We start from the raw sequence: 12,031 nt of genomic DNA, 5'->3' as shown, positions 1-12,031 counted from the left end.
ATGTATGAGCACTGGTAGTGGGGGTATCCCACATTTAGTGGGTAGGAGTGCATTTTGCAGATTCAATCCAATATCCAATGATGTTGATACATCATTGTTTCCAAGGTGCAAGTAAGAGACACAATGGAGCAGAGGGGCTAGGCCCCCTCATTCAGGAATCATGATACATATGGGAACATAAGAACATAAGAACTAGGAGCAGGAGTAGGCAATTCAACCCCTCGAGCCTGCCCCGCCATTCATTACGATCATGGCTGATCTCATTTCGGCCTTAACTCCAATTTCCCGCCCTCTCCCCATAACCTTTCAACTCATTACTAATTAAAAATCTGTCTATCTCCTCTTTAAATGTATTCAGCGTCCCGGTATCCACTACATCTCTGAGGTAGTGAATTCCACAGATTCACGACCGTTTGAGAAAAGTAATTCCTCCTCATCTCTGATTTAAATCTACCACCCCTTCGCCTAAAACTATGGCCTCTCATTCTAGAATGCCCCACAAGGGGTAACATCCGCTCCATGTCTACTTTGTCTATCCCCTTTAGCATCTTAAATACCTCAATTAGATCTCCTCTCATCCTTCTAAACTCTAGTGAGTATAGGCCTAAACTGCTCAATCTCTCCTCATAAGACAAGCCCCGCATCTCTGGAATCAATCTAGTGAACCTCCTCTGAACCGCCTCCAGTGCAACTACATCCTTCCTCAAGTAAGGGGACCAAAACTGTGCACAGTACTCCAGGTGTGGTCTCACCAATGCCTTGTACAGTTGCAACAACACTTCCCTATTTTTATACTCTATTCCTTTAGCAATAAATGCCAAAATTCCATTTGCCTTCCTTATTACCTGCTGTACCTGCATACTAGCTTTCAGCAATTCATGCACGAGGACACCCAGATCCCTCTGCAATGAAGCATTCTGAAGTTTCTCTCCACTTAAATAATAAGTCGCCTTTTTATTCTTCCGACCAAAATGGATAACCTCACACATATCCATGTTAAACTCCATCTGCCAAATTTTGGCCCATTCACCTAACCTGTCCATATCCATTTGTAAATTTCTTATTTCTTCATTGCAACTTACTTTCCCACCTATTTTGGTGTCATCTGCAAATTTAGCTATTGTACCTTCTATCCCTGAATCCAAGTCATTAATATAGATTATAAATAGTTGGGACCCAAGGACCAAACCCTGTGGCACCCTAGTGGTTACAGCTTGCCATCCAGAAAAAGACCCATTTATCCCGACTCTCTGCTTTCTGTTGGTTAGCCAATCCTCTATCCAAGCTAATGTATTATCCCTAATTAACATAGGAAGAGTAGGATGGAGGTCTTGCAAGGGGAGTTTAACAATTTAGGTACTAGGTTAAAGCTTCAGAGGTCAGGGGTGATAATGTCTGGATTACTACTGGTGCTACACATGAGGTTAAGGAAAAACAAACGCAACAGCAGCCTGCAGCTTGAGGATAGTGTTGTGTGGAAGGGAAGGTTTTCCGTTCCTATAACATTTCTGGGAGGAGCAAACTGGTCAGAGAGATGTTTACCAGAGGGGTATTTCCCAATTTGTTAGGAAATCTAACATGGGACTAAAAGAACAAGAAGGTCTTACAGGGCAAAACAGCATCACGTGACAGGCATCAATGGTTTTTCAGGGGTGGCAGAGTAATGGGGTAATACTGATCCTGATACTATGCAGGAGTGGTAGAGGGGATTATAGTTAGAGAGCATATTGGAAACAGCACCTGAGTGAGTGAACACGTGGGTGAATCTAAAGTAAGGAGTACAGCAAAGATTCTCAACATTAGGGTTGTAATTTTGAGGAAAACCTGATGAAATGAGGGTAATAAGAGGTCCAGTCTGGAACCTGGAGGGCTATGTTTGGACACATTGTTAGATGAAAAAAGACACAAGTTACTGAGTATACAGAATATCTATGTACCACTGGAGGAAAGATGCAGAATAGGATGAATGGAATAGATGTGGGCAACAAGAAAATTAATGGGGCGAGGGGGAGGTTAAAGGGGAAACAAATAACTTTCAAGGATAGATTTAAAGTTGAAGCAAGAATAGATGAAGATAAAGGACAGTTACAGACATGTACAGAAAATTAAGAAACTGGTCAGGAGTTACAATAGGAAATAAGGTTTAGATTGTGGGGAACATAAAACACAATGTAAAAGGTTTATAAATATATTCATAGCAAACAAATCATTCATGAAAAATTAGGAGCCCTGGTGAATTCCAAAGGCAATGGGCTGACTGAGGTCATTTAAGTAGTCTTAACGTTTGACTAGTGAAGGAAGTGGGCAATAGGAGAAACCAAGACCTGGCAAACATCTTTAAGGATGGGAGGAAAGCAAATGTAAAAACATAAAAGCTATGTATGAACAGTGGTGTAAAGAAAATGGCTATTGACATCGTCTCCTCACAGGTTGTTGGCCATGTGTATCTGCAAAATATGCACACCCTGACCACCATTTTGTATCTTCCACTGCCTGTAGATGGAGCTTCTCAAAGATCCAGCCCTCTAACCAATCCTTCAATTCCTCTTTGTTTCCTGACTGGCCACCCATTTTCCTTGTGCTTATTTGTGAAGCACCTCTGTTCATGGAGGGATATTAATACACGTTATTGTAACTATGTCTAACTGTTAGAGAAGCTATGCTAGCCAAATTTATCTCTGGAATCTATTTTGGTTTTGTGCTTAAAAGATAGTTCCTTCATAAATTTTCTATAGCATTAAGGATATGGGGCAAAATCAGATGTATGAAAAATGCAAATTAGACAGTCAAATTTGCAAGGCTGGTACCACCATCATTATCTAGCATATATTTGGATTCCTATATGCTTACCCTTTTCTGTGCATGTAAACAGATAAGACAGTTCATATTATGTCCTGAGATCATCGTGTGAAGCCTTTTCATCCCCGATATCATGAGACATTGTGACTTTGGAACACTGATCTAATGGGTCTTAAGTAGGAGTCATGGAAGAAGTATGAAGTGGCTTTACAGAAAGTATAATTGGAAGATAGGTAGAGATCAAGGGTTGGCCACCACACAGCTTGAGCTCAGCAACTGTAATGTGAGGTTTCCCTTAACCTTCACCATGGTCGTGGTCTGTGAATACCATTTTCAGCCAGTATAATTTAGATGACCACTAGGCTGTATGTTTGACATGAAATGAATATTTTGAATATAAGCTGTAACTGTAAGTGTAGTGAGGCACCTCAGAATGTCACATACTCTATTGAAAGAAACTGATCTGTTTTGTACTTTATGGGCTGGATTTTACGGCTGCAAATTGGGCCCTCCAACCTCTGTGCTTAATAAAATAGGCATGATGACGCTGTGTTGGCAATCTGCATCATCCCGCCGGTCTCCAATAATGTGGAAGACGAGCAGGTGCTGAAATCAAAAGCCCACCAGCCCTTTTGGAAAAAAAAAGACAACCAGCAGGCTATTGATCTCATTAAAGGGCCAGTTGACTGCAATTTTCTGTTCCCCACTCCATTTTTCGGTAGTCGCATGGGCAAGACATTGGGAATGATTTATGCCAGGCATGAGGAGACGGCACAAGGGCGGATGAAAAGGATCTGCAAACAGGACCATGGCTGCATGTAGCAGCAGAGTCTGCTGTGGAAGGAGGCAGCGTCTGGCTATTAGTGGACTTTATTCCTTCACTGTTTTTAGGCTGACATTATAACTAAGGAGAGAGTGAGATGGAAGGGAGCCTGCGACAGGGCTATCCTGGAGGTTGTCAACTTCAACAGAAGAACCAGAACTCGCTGTCTTGTGCACTCTGGAGAAGGCTCCTCCAATAAGGAGGAAATGAGGAGAAGGAGACAGAGGGAGCCAGCTGTCTGAGGACAGGTGTGCCCTGCGGTCCAGGCAGGTGAAGGACATGCTGCTGCTGCACTGCTGCGGTATCACTACGGATGCTACCTTCTTCAAAGAGTGCTGTCACCAAACATGGATTTCTCCTGAGGTTGCCACTAACCCGGTGCCAGTGTTCCTTTAAATTGGTGGCCGTGACTGACTTCCTATTCATGGCTTAACCGCTCTCCCGCCGCACGTCCTGCCCTACAAGCCCGATTGGGTGTGCAGCCGCCCCCCTTCCTAATGCTAATTGGCTGTTCTTCCTGCTGGTCAGCCACTACTTTGCCAGCTAATGCCTAATTTGCCATGGTGAAACGACGGGGGCTGGGAGCGAGCGGACCACACACCTCCTGTTCCGCCTCCCTCTGCCCACTGGAAACCTAAAAGTCCAGACCTGTGTAATGTGAAATTTAAACTGTATGAAATGTACTTTTATACATTTTATGAATAAAGTATATTTTTGGTAAAAAAGGAAAGGGTTTCCCAGGACGAGGATCGCCTATTGCACTTCAGGTGTGCTGACATTTGCAATGTCCCCAAATGCGGGATACTCGACTGCAAAACTCATGGTAATGGGGGACTGTGTTCACATCCCTTGGTTTATAAATAAAAGCAGATGGTTAAAAAATTACAGGTAGAAATCTCATTCTTTGGTATAGGGGCAACAGCTCCAAGCTCACCACGATAGTATACTCTCCAACACTGAGCATGTGAGAAATTCTAACTAACTAAGGTTATAAATCTATTGAAACCTGGGATAAATTGCAGAGAGAAGCATCAGATGCTAAAGATTAATCTCAGTGACAGTTTAATATAATTGAGTTAATGCTCCCATTAGCCTATTGAAGAGATGAATTTGGTACAACTGTATTAAGCTTTCATAAGATTACCTTGCATACCTATATAGAGATCACTAGGTATGGTTTACAAAGCCATTGTTCTGCCTGTGCAACAGTGACAGAGGAAAAGGATGTACTGATGTAACTACACCAGAGTGGGGTGGTGTGGGGGTGTCGCCGTCTAAACACTTTGCTTTCTTGGGCCTTTGAGATACCCACCACAGAGCCACACATGCCAGATAGAAATTTTAAACCCTTCTTTCTGTAAATGTACTTGCATCTTAAATTGCTGATGCTAATCCAGGCATTATAATTTAGAACTTATCCACCAATTTGGTAACAGAGCAAAAAATTGACCTTTCTGAACCTTCAGCCTCATAAAATTCAAACAGGAGAAGCCAGCAGGTTTGAAATATAAGTGACCATGGAATTGAATTGACTGTGTTGGGTGACTAGAGCTTGGGGGCTGTAGTTTGGACCCCCTTATGTAACTGGGACAGGCTGGCATCCATAGTGGGTGGATTTGAAAAACTTAATACTGGTTTGTCAATTTTCTAATATTAAGACTGAGTTGATTTGATAAGGACGTGCAGCAAATACAGAACTGTACAACACTTTGGGAACTTTAAATGGACTTTTAACTCAATTAAAAGTGGCTTCCCATAATATTGAAGAGGCAGGTCACTGGAAAAGGGATTTTGCCATTCTAAAGACAAACCTTTGCATGTTGCCTGAAGTGCTGTTTCGCGATAAACATTTTTCAGTTGACTCCAACTCTTGTACTTGTTGCAGTATCTCCAGCTGACTGGATAGGGTCGGAATCCAACAGGGCAAATGTAAGTCATCACACTTCCTTCTACTCGATTTTCTGGCCATTCAATTCTTCCTCCTATAATTACCTCTTCATTGCTGCAAAGTTGATCTTCTATCGTATCAACATGAACATAGAGAGCATAATATTAAAGGTGAGTGTGCTACTCGTTGTCCAATGTTTGAATTTATGTTCTGGTGGATCTATGGCCCACTACAATGAGTACATTTAACCCTCTGTAATGAATATATTTCTCTTACAATATCAGTATATGTATCTCTTTCCAATGTTCTCCCCTCCTCTCCTGAAGCTGAATTATGATTCCTTAGGCTTCAGATACTTTTCTCAAATAACCATTCTTTGTGCATGAGTCTAGGTGGGTGAGTGGTACTAAGGCATTTTTAGTGTGGGAAACCCAATTGTGCCCTTGCCTATGGTCATCACACTTGATCACCCAGATACTCTCTTGAAAAAGTTGTGTGTTAATGATCAGGAAAGAGAACCATGGCTGATTTATTTTTCTAGTTCCTGACCAAAGGTCACAAAGCCCAATACTATTTGCCTGCTTGGCAGAGATTAGTTATAGAACCTGAACGCCTACTTTCATTTTACAACTTCTTACAAACAGTAGTTTTAATAAGGCTGTTTTCTTTTTTGCAGAGGATTGTGCTCATCAAAGTTGAGTCTTAAAATGATATAGCATAGAAGGGTGTTCGGCTCACCGTGTCTGTGCTGGCACGTTGAAAGAGCTATCCAATTAGCCTAACTTCGCTCCCTTGACCCCAAAGCCTTGCAACTTTTCCCTGTTCAAGTTTTTATTCAGCTCCTTTTTGAAATTTACAACTGAATCTGCTCCTACCACCCTTTCAAGCGGTGCATTCCATAAGGCAGATAGAAAGAAACTATTTTCGTTGGTTGGGAAGTCTAAGACAAGGGGATAAAGCCTCAAAGCTAGAACAAAGCCTTTCAGTGGTGAAATTAGGAAACACTTCTACAAACAAAGCATGGCAGAAGTTTGGAACTTTCGCCTGCAAATGGCAATTTATGCTAGGTTGTTAACTTTAAATCTCAGATTGATAGATTTTTGTTAACCAAATGGGTTAAGAGGCAAAGGTAAGTATATGGTGTTAGGTTGCAGATCAGCCATGATCTCATTGAATGGTGGAACATGCTCGAGGGGTTAAATGCCTACTCCTGTTCTTATGGTTACAGCTTGGCTGGATAGGTTATTTGAAATGGATACAGATGGTAAAGCCATATGAAAACTATAGGCAAATAGTTAGATTACATGAAAGGAAATATTTATTCTCACAGTCTCTAGAAGATATTATCAAAACATTTAGTAGCCATGGATTTGCTGCAATACTTTGAAAGGAACTTGACAAGCTCCTGAAGGGAGGGCTTTTCCATGTCCATTTAGATAATCCCATTTATAACTGTATATATTACTGAAAAGGAAAAGGGCCATGGAGAATGAGGAGTGGAGTGGGACTATTTGGATAAATCTTTCAAAGAGGCAGCACAAGCAAGATGGGCTGAATGACTTTCTTCTGTATTGTGATTCTACAGCGTAAGTGGTTGGCTTGGATTACAAGCAATTATGGACTCCACATTTGCCTTCGAAAACTGAAGATGAATTTCTGAGTTTGTTTCTGAGTTGGCCATTTCATTCCTTGCTGCTCCCAGATCATGTAGTTGGGTATACTTGGTTGCTGTGTGTTTGAATGGGAAGGGTCTTGATGGGCCCAGTGCTTTTATTGCACTCTTTTTGTGCTCATTAGCCATTTTAAGAAACTTAACTGATTGGTTTCATAAATCCTTCAAATGGAGGACAGAGAAATGTTAGAAATATGTTCAGTGACTAACCACAGGTATCACCAAAAGTAATTTTTCGGCTTTGATCTTCCTCACTGTTAGGTTGTTTTATTGACTTGCTCAGTCTGACTTTAAACAGGATTACAACAATCAGGCTGACCTGATACTAGTTACACGTACACTCTCTGATCCACAACAAGGTATTGGCATTGACATCAACCAGATCTTAATACCAGCCCAGTATGAATAGATTGCAGTGCCTCCCTCTTAGCAGGAGAAGGAAACATGATGCCAAAAAAATCCAAACTCTTCAACACCCATTGAGAGAAAGAAAATACAGGATCATGCCCTGAGCACACATTTCTTGGTCAGTCAGATGTTTAGCATGCGATGGACTTAATCACTAAGTTGAAACACAAGCCAATGAAATGTTTACATGCCGACCTTGTTTTCCTCAATACAAATAAACCTCCAAGCCCATCACATTCTGCTGGAGAGCCTTATGATCAAGGTAAGTGTGACCACTAAATATTTCTTATTTTGTTAAACAGCAGGACATCTTTATATTTATTAAAACATTGTTTTAATTCTCTTTTATTCTCTGTACATATCACATTATTGAATTGTTGGAACTTCTCTATTTGACATCCATTACAAAATGTGTTTGCCATTTGTGAATTTGTCGTTTGTGAGGTTTTCCAAGAACGTACCCCGTCCCCCCGTCTCTGCAAATGGCGGGACTTTACTGTAGAATGTATCCATTGACCCCTACTGGAACATGCCACACTTAACTAGATCTAAACAGTTTGGCTGTAGGTTTGTAGACCTGAGGTTTGGTTTGCACAGTGAATACTGTTGGAGTTTAACCAGCTAAAACCACACAGTTTATAAACGTGTACTCTCCACTGCTTGCCCAGTTGGAATCACTCTCTCTATTATGGTAGGGCCTTGCAGGGTTATCCAGAGCTGAATGGGAGAGTCATTAACCCTGGTGACAGCTCAAACTGTCCAGATTCCATTAGTGCTGATCAGCACTAATTACCGGCAGTGCCCTGATGTACTGTGACCCGATCTTGTTCACACATTATTATTCATTCTGCCAGGGAGTTAACAGTTCAGAATTTTCATTATCAGGTATGTCATCTTGGGTGATGCCCAACAGACCCCACTTACAGGATAGACCACAAGAACAGAGATTCAGCCCTTGATCACCCTCAAAAGGCTACGTAGTCCCTGTATACCTCTGGCCGGGTGCTCTGCTCTGATCACTGCCAACAAAAGATCCTAATTCTTAACAGTGTAACATTACTATCCCAGTAGATGCAGCCCAAGCTAGCATCCATATTGGATCATGTATGCAAATTTTATAAGAAAAAGAATTCAAATGTGAAAAAGGTACAACTGCACCAATTAGTCAAGTTAAAAACTAAATATAAATATATCATTTAGGAAAGCACAGAAGCACTGTACCACATATTACAGCAGGCAAGACTCCAATAGTTAGCAACACCATGAGTTCCATAACCGGCCCGTGCAGCCTGGCCCAGCGAAAGGATGTACTTAATTGTACAGCCATCAGCAGAGTTGAAAGTCTGATTTTTAGAATGTGACCCGCTATGTATAGTTTCTATTGGTTAATGATTACAGCCAGGCGAGGCTGGAGACAGATTTTCTAATCTAATGCCAACCATTTTCTGGAATGTTAAATTTGGTGTTTGTTTTGCTGTTAAAACACTAACTATTAATCAATCTACACAGTGGGAGGGGAAATGGAGCTTGATGCTGTGGCTTCTGGTATTCTCTCTGCCAAATAATTCATGTTTCAACAAAATGTTTTTCTTTGTTCAGGACACAACAGGCTGAGTGGCTGCCTACAGAGGGAGGACTTCCTGAACAACTATATGTTGTTGGGATAAAGTTGCTAAGGTCTGTCTTCCCAGGGGGAAGGGAGAATATTGGTAAGTATGCAGGGAGTGGGGTGATGGATGTGGGGGATTGATACTGCTCTTGTATATCTCCTGACTGTTGGCTGAAGAACAGCATCAGAGACCACAAGGTTCAGGCTACCTGTTAAAGAGATGCTGCATGGCTGGATGGGAAATGGGGTCCTTGAGTGGTCTAAAGCTGCTGACTCTGAAAGTGTTCTGGTGGACTCCAGCTATACATTTGGCAGTGTTCTGGCGGAAAAGCTGAGAACTCACTTATATGCCAGTTGTGCTAGAGTTTCAGGAATTGTCTTGTGGGGTGTCTACTTCATTGGCTCCATGAGCCATAGATATTGGTGGGAGGTGGGGCTCCCTGTATCTGGATTTCCTATGCTCCAGTTTCAGATGGGAACCAGTGTGGCCTTAGGATTGTCAACTCTGGACATATTCATGGAGGAACTATCACATGATGTCCAGCCTCCAAACTCCCCACCCCAACGCTCTGGCCATTGATCACCCAACATGCCCTGTTTGGGGTGCACTGCCTTTTCCCATCAATCGGAAAATGAACAATCTTCATTACCCAATTGGGTGATTCACGACTCAGTTAAATAGTCTTTGTTCCCCAGACCCAATATTTTTATAACTAAACAACAGAATTGCTCAAAGACTTTTAAAAAAAGACAACTTTTAATCCCCCTATGATTTTTCTCCTGGGTTACTCATAACAGTGTCTTGGAGACTAATTTTGAATTTCTGGATTCTCCAGGACAATTCTGAGGGATTGGCAACCTAGTGCAGGTACAGATGGTCCCATCTCACCAAGACGTGTGGAAATAGGACCAATTTGTGGATCTAGGCTAAATCAGGGGCAATTTTGATTTGATTGTTTAAATCTCCCCCTTTGTTAGGTGACTATGTGGAGGTGGAAAAGGCAGATGTTCTTCAGGGGTGCTTGGGTGTGAATCGAAGTTCCACCCCTCTCACCCCCCCCCCCCCCCACCCTGGCCGGCCCCCCAACCCCAGGTAAACTAATATCCTCTGATAATTTCAGGGCTTTCAGTGGATGGATGTAGCATCAAAATGTCACAAAAGGTCTGATCTAGCAGGCCCCAACACTACGCAGGCCCCTGAAATCTTTAGTGGGGGTCAGTTGTAAAACTCCACATAAGGCACAATCCCAATTCAACTAATGGGATTGCACCCCGTGAATTCTCTGGGCTACACCAAAAGGATCCAGTTTCTATTCTCATTCCATCCAGCTTTCCCTGAAGTGAAGTGCACATGTAGATATTGGATGAAGGCAGAATTAAATCTGTCATTGTCAAAAAACAAACTCTTGGTTCATTGGTTATTTGGGCAGTACTGGAAGGTAGTATACATCAACATTCATGGGGACGGGATGGGAAGGAGGGTTAAAGACAGGCCACTATTTATGGAGTCTAGCCTCGTTTACATGAACTTTTAAAGCACTGTTTGCTTTTCCCCTTTGACTTTTCATGTCCACTTGCTCCACCTAGCAGTCTGGTTTAGAGCTAATGAAGCTTCAAGTTACACATCTTCCCAGGACCACACTTGAGAAAATGGGATTAGCATCTACCTAGGCTTTGGATCAGTTAATCCAGTTTATATTTTGCCCTGCATTTCCTACGCACAGAAATGGATCACATTCCAATTGTGCTACTGGTGGAACATTTCTTCCATGTCTTTTTGCTGCTTTGTTTTAGCTCGTTACACTGTTAAGAGCTATTGCTGAATTATCAGCATCAGCAAAGCAAACTGCAGGGCTGGGGGTTTTCCACTCCATCCGCCTGTTGACTTCTATCCTGTAAAACGAATGAGCAAGAATTCAAGATGGTGAGCAGGAGCATAGAATTGGAAAATCCCAACCCAGAGCTTGGCCCTGATCCCACCCTGTCCTTATCCTGGTCTATCCCACCAGGAGAGGGAAGGAAGACAGGAATGCATTTATGTAGCACCTTACACTACCTCAGGACATCACAAAGCACTTTAGAGCCAATGATGTAGTGTAGTCACTATCGTAATGTAGAAAATCTGGCAGCCAATTTGCACACAAGCAGCTCCCAGAAAGATGAGATAATAACTAGATAATCCATTTTAATGATTTCGGTTGAGGGATTAATGTTGGATAACTCTCTTGCTCTTCTTTCAAATAGGGAATCTTTTATATCCACCCAAGGCTAGATGGGACAACGATTTAATCCAAAAGACAGCACCTCTGCCAGTGTGGCACCACCTCAGTACTGCATGGGAGTGACAGCCTAGATTTTGTGCTCATTTTTCTGGAGTGGGGCTTGAGCCACAACCTCTGGTTCAGGGGAGAGAGCATTACTACTTAGCCACTGCTCACACTTTGCAGCAACAACTTTCTGCTCTGCACGTGACATGTTTTAAATTGCTAACACTGTAGTGAGAAGGCAACAAGTCACTTCTGAGAAGATGCTGGTCAATAGCGTGCTGATGGACTGTGAGCTCACCGACTCAGGTCTAGAGAAGAAGCAGATTTAGAGGTGATCAATGGTTAATTTAATGCTGTATTTTAGCACAGAATCAGTATTTACAAAAGAAAGGTTGTGAAATACTCTACAGCATTGACTGTAACAGGTCAGCATATTTATATGAATACAGCAGGTAGTCAGTGTGCCAGGAGTGTCAATAAATGAGGAAAGATATTTAACAAAACATGCACAAGACGACTGAATAAGTGTGTCAGGTCAAAGCATACAGCCAGTAAGAACATCTAC

The 12,031-nt window shown here is 42.1% G+C and overlaps 1 protein-coding gene across 1 annotated transcript in view; it reads right to left on the bottom strand.

Moving 5' to 3' along the window:
* Positions 1-8,930, bottom strand: part of LOC144684543 (complement factor B-like) — a 71,829-nt gene extending 62,899 nt beyond the window's left edge. Inside the window, exons 1-2 of the mRNA XM_078548446.1 lie at positions 8,812-8,930; positions 5,434-5,640 (exon numbers count right to left, since the gene is read on the bottom strand). Of these exons, the coding sequence (XP_078404572.1) occupies positions 5,434-5,640; positions 8,812-8,917 (313 nt within the window). The 5' untranslated portion in view covers positions 8,918-8,930. The remainder of the gene's footprint in view (positions 1-5,433; positions 5,641-8,811) is intronic.
* Positions 8,931-12,031: the final 3,101 nt, after the last annotated feature.

Source organism: Cetorhinus maximus, chromosome 9, assembly GCF_964194155.1.
Source record: "Cetorhinus maximus chromosome 9, sCetMax3.hap1.1, whole genome shotgun sequence".
NCBI classification, from domain to species: Eukaryota; Metazoa; Chordata; class Chondrichthyes; order Lamniformes; family Cetorhinidae; genus Cetorhinus; species Cetorhinus maximus.
Note: the sequence above shows the minus strand (reverse complement) of the source record. Positions and strands in the feature narration are given on the sequence as shown.